An 18,023-nucleotide genomic window follows, 5' to 3' on the forward strand; every position below is an offset into this window, starting at 1 on the left:
CTAAGGATAAGGGGTAAGCCTTTTAGGACCGAGATAAGGAGAAACTTCTTCACCCAGAGAGTGGTGAACCTGTGGAATTCTCTACCACAGGAAGTAGTTGAGGCCAATTCACTAAATATATTCAAAAGGGAGTTAGATGAAGTCCTTAGTACTCGGGGGATCAAGGGGTATGGCGTGAAAGCAGGAAGTGGGTACTGAAGTTTCATGTTCAGCCATGAACTCGTTGAATGGCGGTGCAGGCTAGAAGGGCTGAATGGCCTGCTCCTGCACCTATTTTCTATGTTTCTATGTTTCTATGTCGAATAGCAGAAGGACAGACAGCTCATGTCTACACAGATTCGCGTTATGCTTTTGGAGTCGCTCACGACTTTGGTATGTTATGGCGGAAAAGAGGATTCCTCACTGCTGCTGGTACACCTATCCGAAATGGAAAAGAAGTCCGAGACTTACTGGAGGCCATACAATTACCTCAGGAAGTGTCCATCCTGAAGTGTAAGGCCCATACCAAGGAAAATACCACAGAAGCACAGGGAAATGCCCTAGCCGACCAGGCAGCTAAAGATGCCGCCTCACAGGGCGTTCCTCCAGAAGAACCAACACAGATGTGCAGATTGAAAGCACTCATTACATTCCCCGATGGGGAGTCCCGAGGAGCATTGACTCAGATCAGGGAACACACTTCACAGGTGCTGTCTGCCAAGAAGTCTGTAGGTTACTGAACATTACGTGGGATTTACACTGTCCTTATCATCCACAATCATCAGGACAAGTAGAACGAATGAATCGAACTTTGAAACAACGGCTTGCCAAATATCACCAAGAAGGAACACCATGGCCCCAGGCACTACCAATAGTGCTATGTAGCATTAGGGCAACCCCGAACAGAACTACAGGTCTAAGCCCATTTGAAATTATAACAGGAAGACCCATGTCGCTGCCAGGAACTATCGATTTACGGAAAGCTGATGTTCACTTAATGAGTGACACTTTGTTATCATACTGTCAGAACTTAACCAATACTATTAGTTCTGTTTCCCGATAGGTATCGGCAGCTTGGGGTAATCCATCCAAAGGAGGACATGACATCATCCCGGGAGTCTGGGTGTATGTGAAAAAGTTGCATAAAGAACCTTTGGGTGCCAAGTGGGAGGGACCTTATCTAGTGTTATTGACCACCCAGGCAGCTGTTAAAGTCCAAGGAAAGAAAGCCTGGATCCACGCTTCACACGTTAAATGAGCACCCGTAACTGAAGCTGATATCTAATAAGGACAATTACTTTTTGCGAAAATGTATAAATTTACTGTATTATTGATTGTAGGTATTCTAGGCATAGGCCTACTTCTTACTAGCTGACCCTCTGCACCAAAGGGAAATAGTAGGGTAGCAAGGGAATTACATGTAAATACCTTTTTATATATGTCATACATTTATGCCAAACAAGGTAACATTTCTAGTTGTTGGGTGTGTGTGCATATTCCTATTCACTCAAAGGGAGGGATTCCCTTGAGGCCAGTTCCCTTGAATATCTCGGAAATGGCTGAGTGGATAATTAATCAAAACAAAACAGGCAATGAGTTTCAGGATACGGAAAACTGGGCACGTAAATGGAAGTCAGCAGGTTACAATCTGACTACCTTTGAAGGGGGATACCAACCGTGCAACAATAATTCCAAATGGCCCCCATTTTTTGTTATCACTAATACAACGGGAATAGGAAGACCGGGCGAATCGGTCTGTCTGATTAGAAACATCAAAGGAGGCCAAAATATGGGGTGTAGTAACTGCTCCCGGAATTATAATATAATCAAGCCACGGAACCGTCCAAACTGGGCCGATGTGGGAATTTTTAACGTAACGGGGATTCTGAATAAAACAGATGGAAAAGCCTGGACAGGCCCCAGAGTGTTGCTGACAAAGAAACAGCTAACATTCATTGCCTATAATGGCACCTATTGGGTGTGTGGCCACAATATTGGCTGCCCCAGAATTGGATGGGATCCTGCTATTTAGCCTACATTGTGCCTTATATGTATCATATAAAGTCACTGTCGGAACATTTACACCGGCCTAAGAGAGCTATCACAGAAACAGGGAGGTTCTTTGCCATTCTGATCCCCGGGTATGGGACCGCCAAACTGGCAAGGGAATCCATTAACATGGCATCCGTTGTGGAACGAGTAGCCAAAGATACCTCAGAGGCCCTAGTTAAAATCAATGCAGAAATGGTAGCAATCCGCACAGTAGCCCTACAGAATAGACTGGCCCTTGATTACATCCTGGCTGAAAAGGGAGGTACTTGCGCCCTACTCGGAACTGAGTGTTGCACATATATCCCAGATAGCTCTGAAGAAATTACCCACTTAGCGGAGCATATCCAAAAGGAGGTAGAAAAACTTAAGCAACCCCCATCATTCACTTTGTGAAGCGGAGCCACTGAATGGCTAGGTTCAATAGGAACTTCATTGGTGGAAGGTTTAATTCTATTTGTTGTAATTGTTTTTCTTTTATATTGTTTGTTTATGTTGATTAAATGTTGTTGCGACCAGGCGGCTGTAGCTGCTGTCCCGCAGGTGAGACACCTTGCAGGTCCCAGCAGACCGTCTGTACATGGCACAGGGGTATGTTATGCTTAAGGGAAGGTTGTTTACTGGTTGAACTAAGATACTGATTTGGATTAATTTGGAATAATTTTGAATTAACCTACTAAAACCAGACTTCCATTGTGGCCACGATGGAACTCGGGTTGGTATAAATTTGTGTGGAAGCTGCTAGTCCGGACATGTGGCGAAACACATCAACAAATTTTAGAAGGAAACTCTATTAACATGTATGAAATTATTTTGTGGAATGTTTAACCAGTGATACCTGATGTTTCAGAAGAATGAGAGGGGACCTCATAGAAACGTTTAAAATTCTGACGGGGTTAGACAGGTTAGATGCAGGAAGAATGTTCCCAATGTTGGGGAAGTCCAGAACCAGGGAACACAGTCTAAGGATAAGGGGGAAGCCATTTAGGACCGAGATGAGGAGGAATTTCTTCACCCAGAGAGTGGTGAACCTGTGGAATTCTCTACCACAGAAAGTTGTTGAGGCCAATTCACTAAATATATTCAAAAAGGAGTTAGATGAAGTCCTTACTACTAGGGGAATCAAGGGGTATGGTGAGAAAGCAGGAATGGGGTACTGAAGTTGCATGTTCAGCCATGAACTCATTGAATGGCGGTGCGGGCTAGAAGGGCCGAATGGCCTACTCCTGCACCTATTTTCTATGTTTCTATGTTTCTATGTTTATGATTCAGTTTGTGAAAGAATCAAAGGGGGGATTGATAGAGAATTCAAACAGGCTGCATTTAGACAGGCTGTGAAAATTCACAGACAACAAGTCAGAGATGCTACGTGAGTGGTAGCATGTTGCATTAAGGCATCAATCAACTTGACATTTTAGGACCCTTGGGTAGCGAGCCAATTAAAAGGTTAAAAGACTATTGATTGAGCCAATAAGGTCAAAGAAGGCGAGTTCTTTTCTGTAAATTGATCCAGGTATAAGTACAGCCATTTTGACCATGTGGTCCCAGTAAGACAAAGGAACTGGCAATCAGCCAGCAGCTTGTTGCTCTCTGCCAAAAATAAAGAAGTTAAAACTACTATCGGAGTTCGTATTTCATTGGAAATTAAGAGATCTAACATATATGTTTCCTGTAACGAGCTGAAGCAGGCCCAGGACCCATTGGTCAATTAGAAATGCAGACTAGAGCTTTAAACAATTGAGGTTTATTCCCCCACAGCAGTTGTATCTTTAAGTGCAGCAATCAACAAGAGAGTAACGGAGATTATTTCCCAGTGTACCTCTTCCCACTCTCAGTTCCCTCCTCTCCCCAACTGAACTATTTCCCTGTCTTGAATCCTTATAGGCCAGGAATCGTTCCTGATTAAAGGCATTACGGTAAATGATTTTTTTAAAGCTATACCACCTCCCCTTGATGATTCTGACATTTTCTATAACTTCTTAACAGTGGTATCCCGACCGTTGGTACAGAGTCTCAAAAGCCGATGGCTCACATATCATCCCTCTCTCACTCTGTTAAAATATACAGATTCGTTTATATATATTATTGCACTAACAGTTACTCCCGTCATTGGAGTGGCCTTACATTACTATAATACTGGAGGATTTCTCAATGTTACCCAACTGAACTTGAGTTGAAATTAGAACAAAGTAGCTTGCTCAGGAGCATGGGCAATGCCTGGAACTGCTACGATTTCCCCAAGGTAGGATTTCCCCACATGTGCAGGAATCCCCAACAGATCACCAGATGACAAAGGCCATTCAAACTGTCTTAATCCATTAATTATGAAGCAATGCTACACTCCCCCCATCGCTGTATCAGGATGGTTTCTTAAATGATTTCAGGATTTTCACGTCTACCACTCTGCCTGGAGTCCATTGCAAGTATTGATCCCTCCCTGATCTCAGTCCTAAGTTACCATTTGCTAGTTTGAATGTGTCCCCTTGTCATACACCCACCGCTCAACTTAAAATAGTACTACAGACTTAAACATTTCCATACCATTTACTATCTTATAATCCTCTATAAGATCACCTCCCAGATCTCTCCACCTCAGGCTGAAAAGCCCAACTTTCTCCAGTCTTTCCCCATAACTCGGACTCCTGACTCTAAGCATCTGTCGTGCGCTCTTCTCTGACTGCTTCCGGAACTTGAATGTCTCTCCTCCTTCCTGAATGCAATATTCAAGGTGCGCTCTGACCTGAGCCCTGTGCAGTTTGAGCGTGACTTGCTCGGATTTGTATTGTACTGTTTTGTACTATAGCTCAGTGTCCTACTGAATAACTGATTGCTGCTCTGCGTTGGTTGGAGTGTTGAGTCTCCCAAGATTCTTGGGTCCCTTTCAACCACAGCTATTTCAACACCATTGGTGACGTATGTTGGTGTTGAAACAGCCAACAAAAGAGACCTAGAATTCTACTTCTCCTTTCTGTGTGCAATACTGCGTGCACCTGTGTTTTACATTTCATCTGCCATTGTTCTACCTACTGGCATACTTTGTTTAGCACATTCTGTACTTTGTGGATTGCTTCCTTTGACCCCACTTGCCCTCTTAGTTTGGCACCATCTACAGATTTAACTCATTTGACCAATTTCCATGGGTTTCAGAATCCAACTCACTGCTGTGAATTAGTAACAGTAGAAAATGCAGCATTGAGCCCTGGGGCACCTCACTCAGTATCTACCTCCCCGCTAACCAGCTGTTTTCTACCCTTCAGCCAATTTCTTGTCCATAAGTAAGTTTTACCCTGAATCCTAACAGCTTTGAGTTTGATTGGTAATCTTTCATGTGGAACCTTGTGAAAGTCTAAGTAGTCAATGCCCCGGAATATACAGTGGGTAATACCAGCATTTACCGTTATCACCCCTTTGGAACTGACCCCAACTTCAGGATTTAGTGCATGCGCATCCCAATGTGGAAATCCTGAAGTTGCGATCTGTCATTCACTGCTCTGACACAGGCTGCTCTGTGCTGCCCCGCCTCCTCGTCTCCCACCCCCCCCCCCCACCTCGCCCCTCTCCCCACCTCCCCACCCACCCCCGACCCTCTCCCCCCCCACTCTCCCGTCCTCTCCCCCCACCCACTCCCCCTCCACTCGCCCCCTCCCCTACACCACTCGTGCCCCCCCCGCCCCTTCCACTCGCGCCCCTCGCCCCCCACTCGCCCCCCCATCCCACTCGCGCCCTCCCCCTCATCACTCGTGCCGCCTCCTCCACTCGCCCCCTCCCCCCCGACCACTCGTGCCCCCCCACCCCTCTCCCTCCCACTCGCGCGCCCCCCCTCCCACTTGCGCGCCCTCCTCCCACTCGCGCGCCCCCCTCCCACTCAACTCACCCCCCTCCCTCCACCCTCCACTGGCCCCCCCTCCAACCCCCCACTTGCCCCCCCTCCCTCCACCCCCCCACTCCCCCCCCCGGCAATCATTGTGATTAGTGAAATCAGTGAAACTGATTGAAAACTTGGGCTTTTCTGCAGTAATAGCGCTGTTAAATATCCCATTAAAAGTTAGACCTTGTTGCATTAGGTGTAACCGGAGTTTTAATAGCATATTAACTGCTAAAAAAACGTTATGGCCCTGAAAAACTAATTTTAATTTTATGGAGTGTCAAACTTATCAATTTTAATAAAAAGTACAATTTTAAGAAACTTAAAAAAAATATATATTTTTTAAAGTTTGTTCATATTTATTCCAGGTTTACCTTTTCCCCAAGTGAGAGCCCCAATCTTTGCTTTGCTCAATGTAACATTTTTAAAAAGTCAGAATAAAAGGTGCTTCCTAGTTCCTGGCCTGTGAGAATTCTGCACTGTGATTGGCTGCTTAGACAGCTTGTTGACGTCATGCTAGGGATTTCCCACTACCTTGCACTGATCACCGCAAGATCCTGCAAATCCCCTGGGAGGACAGATGCACAACATTAGTGTCCTCGATCAGGCCAACATCCCCAGCATTGAAGCATTGACCACACTCAACCTGCTCCGCTGGGCAGGCCACATTGTTCGCATGCCTGACACAAGACTCCCAAAGCAAGCGCTCTACTCAGAACTCCTACACGGCAAACGAGCCCCAGGTGGGCAGAGGAAATGTTTCAAGGACTTCCCTCAAGGCCTCCATAATAAAATGCAACATCCCCACTGACACCTGGGAATCCCTGGCCAAAGACCACCCTAAGTGGAGGAAGTGCATCTGGGAGGGCGCTGAGCACCTCGAGTCTCAACGCCAAGAGCATGCAGAAATCAAGCGCAGGCAGCGGAAAGAGCGTGCGGCAAACCAGTCCCACCCACCCCTTCCCTCAACAACTATCTGCCCCACCTGTGACAGGGACTGTGGTTCTCGTATAGGACTGTACAGCCACCTAAGAACTCACTTTTAGAATGGAAGCAAGTCTTCCTCGATTTCGAGGGACTGCCTATGATGATGATGATGCACTGATCACAACTGAACGTTGGAAAAGCCGAACTTCTCGCCACGGACATCACGAGATCTCGGTAGGCAGCTTTGTCGGGGCCTGTGGCAGACGCCTTTGCTTCGCTGCTGACTGCAAATTCTGGGCCAATATCATAGGATTTGTCACAGTCAGCTAAGGTTGTCCCTTCCTCAAAATCAAGGTGGTTGGTCAGGCAGGTTTGTCCCCAAATAAAGCCAGCGTGACTGCTGTTACTAGGTTAGTGTTGTGTGGATAATCCTCAAGTTTACTCCCGATGCTCAATTCCGTTATTTACACAGAATGGAAGTCCAACTCTGGAATGGATGAGCTGCGGCAGGGTCAGATGTCAAGTCTTTAGCTTGCTGTCTAACTGGGAGAAGCTGACATGAAGCGTGCAGTGATCTGGAATGGAAATCGGACACGGAGGGCAAGTACTGAACGCTCTCAGAGAATTACCAGCCACATCAGTGTACTTAGCTCACCAGCAGGGATTATATTTCAGTAATCACAAGCAAGAATGTTGAGAACAAGCTCGTTCCTTACCAGTGACACGACTTGTCTCGGCTCTCGCAGTCGGTGAAGTCGGAGCTGATGAAGATATCCTTGTATATGCGCCCGCAGAGGCAGTATAGATCGGATGAGATTTGCTCCCCGGTCTCCACCACCGGCAGGATCACCGAGAGGGCTCTCTCCCGATCTCCAGGTTGGTTCCGCCTGTCGGAAAGATGCACAACGTCAGCTCCACAGTCGGAGAAAACGGATCAGTGGTAACAGTGCTGGGTGTCACTGCGCTTGCTTTACCTGCATAGGAGCACAGAGAGCGGCCATTCGGCCCATCGTGGCTGTGCTGGCTCTTTAAAAGAGCTATCCAGTTAGCCCCACTCACCCGCTCTTTCCCCATAGCCCAGCAAATTTCTCCATTTCAATTATTTATCCAATTCCCTTTCCATTGTTACAATTGAGTCTGTTTCCACGCCCCCTTTCAGGCAGTGCAATCCAGATCACAACAATTTTCTATGTAAAAACATTTCTGTTCATCTCCCCTCTGATTCTCTCACCAATACTTTAAAACATGTGCCCTATGGTTACCGAGCCTCTGCCACTGGAAACGGCTTCTCCTTATTTAATCTGTCAAAACCCCTCATAACTTTGAGCACCTCGATCAAATCTCCCTTAACTGTCTCTGCTCTAGGGTGAACAATCTCAGCTTCTCTAGTCCCTCATCCCTCACACCAGTGGGTAGTTTGGATAGGCAGAGGCCCTCATTGTGCTTGGTGCCAGGGAGCAGCACGTGCTGGAGCAGGAGAGCAACGGAAGGAAGGACGGAAGGACCAAGATCCAGGTCGGTGATTGGAGCGTGGGCAGGTACAGCAGGAGGGGCGAGGTCGGAGCGAAGGAGCGGCGCGAGATTGTAGAGGGACGTGATCGGGGCCCAGAAGAGGCTAGGGCCCAGGGGCAGCACGGGCCAGCCCACACTGCGATATGTGTGCTCACTAGGTCCGTGCAGCAGAGCTGGTCTCCAGTCGTCCTGGTTAACCCTTGCCACTGGATAAAGGCCGAGCTCTGTCAAGCCCATGTGGTGGCTGATGTGCAATGGTCACCACACATTAAAAAAATCCACGCACAGGCATCTTCCACCCTTCAAGATTTAGTTCGGGACCTAGAATTTTAGGTCCTTCATTGAAACACCTGTGAACTTTTTGAGGTGGAAGCAAGTCATCCTCGACTCGAGGGTCTGCCTATGATGATGATTGTGCTTGGATACATCCGTTGAGGGCTGCCTGCTGTTCCCCGACTGACTGTCTGATTTTAACTGACCAAGGTGGTCAGATCGGCCAACCAGGGTTGAAGCATACAAGGTAGCAGATAAAGGCCATTTGGCCCATCAAGACTCTGCCAGCTCTTTGCTAGAGCAATTGAAAACAAGCTCCACTCCCTCCACATAACATTGTATCTTCCTTGGTTTCAAATATTTATCCTAATTTCCCATAAAAGATCCTCTGCCTTAACCATTCCTAATGACCAAGCATTCCATGCTCCAACAACCCTTTGTGTAAAGGAAATTCTCCTAACCTGTCTCCTCGCTCTCAGTGACATTTTAAACTGATGGTCATTTGTCACTCACTTTCCAATAAGACAAAATAGTCTTTCCATGACCACCCCATCAAAAACCCTCATCATTTTAAAAATCTCTTATCAAATTTCCTCTTAGCCTGCCTTGTTGTGGTGAAAATAGTCGTGTGTCTCCTTATCACTGTAGGGCTGGATATTCCGGTCCTTTGCGCTCTGGGTTAGACGCCGACCGGTGTGAAAGGCGGCGGTGAGGTCTCCTGCGTCCCGCCACGTTCCCCGGTCGGGTTTAGCGGTGGCGCGGAGCAGCACCGGGAAAAGCTGCGCCGGGTGTGCGACGCCTTTCTTTGCGACACCGGCAGGAGTTTGGACTCTTGCCCGACCCATCCGCCCGGAAGTGCGCCCGCAATGACCGCCCGGTAAATCAGGTCCAACCATGCCGGCGGCGCAGAGCAAGGTAAAGTACTCCGAAGGTAAGCACGAGTGTTTCTTCTTTTAATTCTTTCAGCGATGTGTGTTGTGGTGGCGTGGGCAATGTTTTGGGAATGTTTTTGTGGGTTTCTTTAAACATTTTCCCACCCCAGGCCTCTCTTGGAGCGTTCACGGGCCGGCACTTTAGTTCCCGAGTTTCCCATTTTTGCGGCTGGAAAAATGTACAACACCTCCCTTCGCGCTGCACACCCTGGCACAGGGCCCAGATGGCGAAAATTCCTGACCAAAGAGCAAACTATTCCCGGCCGGTAACTTCCCCGCCCCACCTCCGTTTTCACCCCAAAAAGCCTAAAATACAGCCTGTAGTCTTCATCCCTGCTGTCACCTTGGGGAACCTTCGCTGTACGCTGTCTGTGGCTTTGACCTTTCCATAGTTTGGAGGCACCATAACTGCCCACCGTGGCCCGACCAATGCTTTATACCAATTAATCATTCTTGTTTGAAATGAGAAAGTCATCCTTTCCCCAGAGCAAAGCTTCTTTAAGCCTTCACTTCCACCTGCCCCAGAATTCACATTTTCATTTTTCATGCGTTGGTAACCACAAGACATGGAAAGTTGTGCCATGGGTCATTTGGAAGCAGGCTGGTAGTTACTTATTTGAACAAATAAATGTGCCCAAGAGGTTAATGTTTAATTATTATTCAAATCTGACTGTTTAACAAGACTCAAGCTGACTGACTGCTAACTACAGCCTGTTGAACACAATAGTATAGTCTAGTATTAGGCAGTCCCTCGTAGGTAAACACTTCCCTAGGTCACAAAAACAATTCTATTCAGATATTGATACTGTCTGAATTCATTCTCTCTCTCTCTTTTCTTTCTCCCTCCCTCCTTCCCTCTATCTCTCCATCCTCTCTCTCTCTCCATCCCTCCATCTCAGTCCCTCCCTCCATCCATCCTCCCTTCCTCTCTCTCCATCCATCCCCCTCACACTTTTTCCCTCTTCTTCCTCTTCTCTCCCTCCCTCGCCCACTCTGCAGTAAGGATATCTTTGTAGCTTCTATTTATTTCTCCTTGCTAAAGTTGCTAGCCTTAGTTTCCTTTGTCTCTCTCGGTTTTTAACGCTGCCCTGTTTCTCACTCCTCCTTTTGTCTTGCTGGACCAAGAGTTTCCATCTGCCTCGCCTTACTGGGTCCAGGAACTGCACAGGGAAAGCAAGGTGTGTGGGGGGCCTGACCCATCCACCTCCATGGCACGAACCTGGTATTGCAGTACTTCCAGGAACGGTGCAGTGGTTCTCGGCCTTTTGGCTAAGAGCATTGGCGCAGAGTGATCCTTGATGTGTGCAAGGTGACCTCTGGCATTTGTGATTTGACAAAGAATTGGAAAGATTGGCAACGAAAAATTAAAAAAAAAAAGAAAGCGCTAATCGATCGAAGGTTCTTATGTGATAAGATTTTTATTGTTTTTAATTCGGAAGGGGTTCTTATGTGATAAGACTAAAAAAAAAGAAAGCGCAATCGATCAAAGAGTTTGGGTACGGAACCTTAAGTTTTATCAGTTTTTATTAGGATAAGTTAAGGACTCGGTCTGTAGTGGCGTACAACGCAGACTGAGAATTTGTTTAGATAAGGTGTAAAGTCATGATTTGTGTACTCGCGGGAATATTGTTTGTTGTCCTTGTTATACTGTCGTGTGCAACACCTTTGTGAGTCATTGCCATTAGAGAAACGGGAAGAGGGAAAGTTGTGATTCGGAAAAAACACAAGGATTGATTGAGAAAAGAAACAGTAACTGATTGATCAACTACGATTGGTTCGTGCCAACATATCTCACACACCCAGACTGAGCCCGAATTAAGAGCCTTTTCAGGCCACGTAACGGCCAGGAGAAGTGGGCGTAGAGAACTCAGTTGGCCGAAAGGATTGTGAGATCAGAAACTGTGGAAAATCTTAATCATCCAGAATGGGTGCCGGAGCAAGTTAAAACACCTCAAAAGGCACACCAGCCTATGTCATGCTCCAGAATTGTGGTCAGTCTTCAATTGACCAAAGAAACAAAAACCGGTAAAGTGGACTAAGGGTGAAAACAGGCCATTTCCACCCAATGGTTCATTTAATTTAGAGAGAACAACATGTCTAGAGGAGTGTCTTATAAACAGAGATCCAGGTAAAAAAAAAAAGGAAAGTAATAGAAAAGGCCTGGGTTCCGATTCTTCAAGCCCATGTAAAATTAACAGAGGAAGTAAATCAAATGTAAAAAAAAAGAGAACCTGATAGTGACTTATGGATTAAAAAAAAAATGAAGCTAGCAAAAGAAAAAGCTTTATTGAATGGAGAGAGACTTGTGAATGTCTTGTCTTTGAATGAGAGTGCGTGAATGTCTTGTCTTTGAATGAGAGTGCTTCTGTGTTTTTTCCTTGTGTCTGGAAACCTGTTTGGAAAGGTTGTGGAGCTGCCTGTTTGTTTTAGCTCCACCCACTTTTTCAAACAAAGTGAAGTTTTTTAACCCTTCATAGTGTTGTCCTGTATATGGGAAGTTTAAGACATTTTAAGTTAGAAGCGCAGGTGTGGATTTATTCGGATGAGAGGTTACAGAGCTAGGAAATGCACAAAGGATAGGTTTGTTGAGACATGGTCCCGGTGGTTAAAAGTTGTAATGACTTTTTTTTTAAAAAAGCCTTTGTGGGTCTCTCGAGGTGCAGGTTGGGGGAGTACACTCTCATTGTCCTTGGTGTAAAATCTTGGTACAAAAGCTTCTAGCTCAGTAAGAGGATTTTTTTTGATAAAGAGTGGCAGTACAATAGTTGAATTGGGATTTTGAGATATTTCAGGTGATCTCCTTGATCAACATTTTGAGTGCATTGGAAAAATCTTGGGTTTGGAAGCCTTTTAATTATAAAACAAGTACTTTACATTCTGTGATCTGTGAATCACTATAAGCATAAATGAGAAGTCCGTGTAACACACCGATTCTTCCGGTTCAGAAGCCCAATAGTGACAAATGGAGGTTTGTCCATGACCTACGAGCTGTGAATGAATGTACTATATTCTCACAATGTTTAAAGAAGGATGTGGAATGAAGTATCCCGGAATGCTTTTCAGAACCTTAAACAGTCCCTCACTTCAGCACCCGCCTTGGGATTACCAGATTACACTGAGCTATTCAACTTATTTGTGCATCACAAGTCGGATTTTGCACAATCTGTTTTGACTCAGTTACATGGGGACAGGCAGCGACCGGTAGCATATTTCAGTACCCAACTAGACCCAGTGGCAGGCGGACTACCAGGATGTCTTCCTTCATTGGCAGCAGCTTATTATGCTATGCAACAGGCTCAGACAATAACTCTAAATCATCAGACCATTTTGTATATCCCACACTCTGTCGAGATTTTACTTACTAAATGTGCCACCCAACACCTAACCGCCGCAAGAACCACTAAATATGAGGTCGAACTGTTATCAAATCCGAACCTTATCATCAAAAGATGCACTACCTTAAATCCAGCCACTCTACTCCCCACGGAAGACGACGGCGAACCCCATTCATGTGAAATGGTAACCGAATTAGTGACTAAACCACGTATCAATCTAACAGATGTACCAATGTGTAACACTGATCTAGTGTACTATGTTAATGGATCAGCCCTACGAAGTGATAGGGGCCAACCTAGAGCGGCTTACGCAATTGTAACTCAGTTTAATGTTGTCGAAACAGCCTCTCTTCCAGACTCCTTTTCAGCCCAACAAGCCGAATTGTTTACGTTAACTCGAGCCTGTATTCTGGCTGAAGGACACACAGTTAATATCTACACTGACTCCAGCTTTCATTCACAGGTAAAGGAAGCCCAAGTCAAGCCAGCGGAAGGGAAGTGTCATAACCTGGAGCCAGGGGAATTCGTTTACATCAAGATTTTTAAAAGAAAAAGCAGTCTACAGCCAAGATTCGAAGGATCATACCAGGTCTTGCTGGCGACCAATACTGCAATCAAGGTGAAGGAAAGACCAACATGGATCCACGCATCCCATTGCAAAAGGGCACCCGACCAGGAGGAAGGGACGAAGGAATCAGAGGAACAGAAAAAGAAAGACTGAATAAGGAACTGTATGGACTATGGGGACTGATGGTGCTGGGCTTGACAGGGTTTTACTTCACATTATTGATTACACCAGGGGTACAGACCCGCCACCAAAGGGAATTGCACGTAAACGTATTTATGGCACTGAGTCATAGGTATGCTCAAGAAAGAAACTTGTCGAGTTGTTGGATATGTTCCCATGTACCTGTCCACTCCGAAGGGGGTATTCCCCTGAGATCTGTCCCCTTTAACGAATCAGAAATGGTAGTATGGTTGACAGTGCAAAATAGGACAAAACTAACTAAGGGGCCAGAAACGAAGGAGCAAACAGAATGGAGGTCGGCAGGGTATAAACTTACAGCCTTCCAGGGATGGTACCAGCCCAATTATGATAATAACCATCAGCCTCCCTTCCTAAGCATTACTCCCAGAATAGGAAATCCTGAAGGTATAATATGCCTAGTGAGTAATGAGACTAAAGGACCAGAAATGGGACGCAGCAAGTGTTCCCAAATGATTAAATGGCAAGCCACAATTAATCCCACTGAGAGAAAGATAGCAACCGTTGGCTGGACAACGGTCCATAACCAAGCCCCAGGTGAAGGGTGGGAAGGTGAGACTACTCGAGTAGGGACAGTGCGAAAGGACCAGGAGCTGACGCCCTATAATTGCACCTACTTTATTTGTGGCCATAAAGCCTACCCATGGTTACCGGCCAACTGGACAGGGTCCTGTTACTTAGGATATGTGGTACCCCTTATCAGATCAGTAAAGACTCTAAGGGAGGCCTATGGAAGTCATAGATTTAAACGGGGTTTGACGTGGCTAAACGGAATATTCAAGGTAATGGTGCCACCCTATGGAATAGCATCGACCGAATGGCAGTTACGGGAACTGGCTAACTTAGTCGAATCAGTAGCCAACGCAACTTCCCAAGCCTTTGAAGGGATAAATGACGAAATGGTAGCTATTCGAACAGTGGCGCTCAAATCGTATGGCCTTAGATTATCTCCTAGCCAAGGAGGGAGGAATATGCGCATTAATAGGTGGAGAATGCTGTACGTATATCCCAGATAAATCAGAAGATATCGGCAGTCTAGCTGAAAACATCAGGATGGTTGGGAGCCCTGGGGAAATCTGTGGTACAGGGTTTGATCATATTCCTGCTGATAGTCTTCGCCCTGTATCTATTATTTGTCGTCATTAAGTGTTGCTGTGCCAGGGTGGGAGAAACTATGTTACCTACCGAGACCACGGCTAGAGTTATGGTAGCAACAACTGCTGAAGGCTCTTGTGTGGAAATGGAAATGGAGAGACTGTACAAGATCAGAATGGATTAAGTTGTCCTTGTGAAGGACAAAATGGGGGAATGTGGAAATGTATTTTTATCTAAGCTGATACCATACGGTATTTGTGTGCCTTTTGATCAAAATGGAGTCCTGGCCCTTCCAGAACTTTCTGCATTTTAGCAGTCAGCTTTCATAAACAGCTAAACCTGGTTTGAGATGGCTGATGGCCATCAGACAGCTAGGAGACAAGTCATGCTGAGACAAGTAACCCCCCCCCCCCATGGTGCTCTCCTATTGTCTACACTACAGGAGTTCCATATCACCCCACCCTTATCTTCTAGCCATTATCTTCTTTCCGAGACCTCATCCATTTGATGCAAATAGATAAACTGACCAGGAAATTGGAACAATCTTGACACAATACAAGACAGGTGATAGCCCATTACCTATGACTCATGGAGTAATGGCCGGCTGGCCAACTGATAACCCTGACAAAAGGAAATATCTGGATACCATGTCAGGACCAGGATATAGTAATTAACTCTTTATCTGTATTCACTGACTGTGAGACAGAGCAATACACAGGGAGAGGCCATAACTTTGGTTTTACTGTATAAATATCTTGTTAAACTGAACCATTTTGGAGGTGTTCACTTAGCCCTTGACTGAGTGTAACCTACCCCTTGCGAGCAAGTAAATTAAAGAAACTTCTACCGGAGCTGCAAGTGTCGGAGTCATTCTTTTCGGAGGTCGAGATTTCGACACTCCTTCCCTCTATCTCTCCATCCTCTCTCTCTCTCCATCCCTCCATCACAGTCCCTCCCTCCATCCATCCTCCCTTCCTCTCTCTCCATCCATCCCCCTCACACTTTTTCCCTCTTCTTCCTCTTCTCTCCCTCCCTCGCCCACTCTGCAGTGAGGATATCTTTGTAGCTTCTATTTATTTCTCCTTGCGAAAGTTGCTAGCCTTAGTTTCCTTTGTCTCTCTTGGTTTTTAACGCTGCCCTGTTTCTCACTCCTCCTTTTGTCTTGCTGGACCAAGAGTTTCCATCTGCCTCGTCTTACTGGGTCCAGGAACTGCACAGGGAAATCAATGCTGATATACCGGTTTGTCTGTAATGCACACATACTATGCAATGGTTGTATATCTGTCTGAGTTCAGAGGATGCAGTTAAATCACCACTTTCCAAGCTACTGATTGATTTTTTCATCAGGTGAGAGTTCCTAGCCCTGAGGATACACATAACGATTACAATACCAAAATACACTGGCAATGTAAACCTCAGAACCACCCCCTCCCTGAAAAGGTGAAGATGGAGAAGCTAGTGAAAATCATTGTAAAGATTTTGAGAATTACACGGACTTGGAAATATCGCTGTTAAATAAAGGCTACTTTCTCCTCCGTACATTAATTTTAAACCCAAATATAAATAAGAAACATCATTTTATACATCATACAGTTGAATAGTGGTTATGTTACTGGACTAGTAATCCAAACACCAGGACTAATGATCCAGACACGAGAGTTCAAATCCCACCACAGCAGCTGGGGAATTTAAATTCAGCTAATTAAATAAATCTGGAACTAAAAAGCTAATATCAGTAATGGTAACCATGAAACTGCTGGATTGTAGGAAAAACCCAACTGGTTCATCACTAATGTTCTTTAGGGAAGGAAATCTACCGTCCTTACCCAGTCTGGCCTATATGTGACTCCAGACCCACAGCAATGTAGTTGAATCTTAACTGCCCTCTGAAATGGGAAAACAAGAACTACCCAGCCTAATCCCACTTTCCAGCTCTTGTAGTCATAACCTTATAGATTACGGCAATTCAAGTGCATATCCAAGTACTTTTTAAATGCGATGAGAGTTTCTGCCTCTACCACCCTTTCAGGCAGCGAGCTCCAGACCCCCACCACCCTCTGGGTGAAAAAATTCTCCTCAAATCCCCTCTAATCCTTCTACTAATTACTTTAAATCTATTGGTTATTGACCTCTCTGCTAAGGGAAATAAGTCTTTCCTATCCACTCTATCTAGGCCCCTCCTAATTTTATAAATTACGTCCCAAAGAGCTTTACAGGCAATTAAGTACTTTTTGAAGTGTAGTCACTTGTTGTAATGTAGGAAACACCGCAAGGTCCCACAAACTGCAATGTGATAATGTTTTTTTTTAAGTGTTGTTAGTTCAGGGAAAAATATTGGTCATCCACCTGAGGGGGCAGATAGGGCCTTAGCTTAATGTCTCATCCCTCAGTACTGCACTGCTGTGTCAGCAGAGATTATATGCTCCAGATTATGTGGTGGCTGGTGAGCAACTGGCACCCCACATTAAAAGAATTCATGCATAGGCATCTTCCACCATTTAAAATGAGTTCATCGGTCACTTGGGTGCGCATTTTTGGTGTAGAGACAGGTCATCCTCAACTTCGAAGGACTACCTATGATGATGTGCTACAGTCTCTAGAGAGGGGCTTGAACTCACGACCTCAGAGGCGAGAGTGCTCCCGCTGAGCCTCGGCTGACCTCTGTGACTCAAAACAAAGCAAGGACTGCACGTGTCACACCCCGCTCTCCCCATACTTCGAGGGTATAAAAGAGGGATTGAATTATACACCACATTACAGGATATCATTGCCTGTGAAGAAATATTGAGACAAGCTGCTAACGGTCATCATTGTACAACTGAGTGTTAAAAGAGAGGGTTTTGTGCTCGAGTGGCGGTCTTCCTCCTACCTGTTCAATGCAAAGCTGTAATGAAATTTGATATTGGGCAGCTCAGCCACATTACAGGTCGGCAGCTTTTGCAGGGTCTCCACCAGCTTGATAGTCGCATCAAGATCCTTCAAAACAAGAGAATCACAGAGTCAATATTCCTCAAATAGTGCATAGTGTTGCTCAGCAACAGTTAATTATCTGCAGCCTCCCATCGGTGCAGGCACCAGTTCATTCTGAAAACCTTCATTACTATTTCACACTCTGTAGTCTGGACTTTATTCAGGGACTATTTGTATTAATGTCTGTCTGAGTTCCATTCTCTCTCTCTCTCCCTTCCTCCCTCCCTCCCTCCCTCCCCCTCCTCTCCGCCTCCACCCATCCCCCAGCCCCTCCTCCCCGCCTCACTCTCCCTCTACGCTGGGAGGAGAGGACCATCCTT

General features: G+C 45.7%; 1 protein-coding gene across 1 annotated transcript in view; it reads right to left on the reverse strand.

The window, feature by feature from the left end:
• Positions 1-18,023, reverse strand: part of LOC139279920 (mitogen-activated protein kinase kinase kinase 5-like) — a 241,117-nt gene that overhangs the window by 141,345 nt on the left and 81,749 nt on the right. The window contains exons 6-7 of the mRNA XM_070899242.1: positions 17,603-17,709; positions 7,537-7,707 (exon numbers count right to left, since the gene is read on the reverse strand). Of these exons, the coding sequence (XP_070755343.1) occupies positions 7,537-7,707; positions 17,603-17,709 (278 nt within the window). The remainder of the gene's footprint in view (positions 1-7,536; positions 7,708-17,602; positions 17,710-18,023) is intronic.

The sequence above is a fragment of the Pristiophorus japonicus genome, chromosome 14 (genome assembly GCF_044704955.1).
Source record: "Pristiophorus japonicus isolate sPriJap1 chromosome 14, sPriJap1.hap1, whole genome shotgun sequence".
In the NCBI taxonomy this organism is placed as follows: Eukaryota; Metazoa; Chordata; class Chondrichthyes; family Pristiophoridae; genus Pristiophorus; species Pristiophorus japonicus.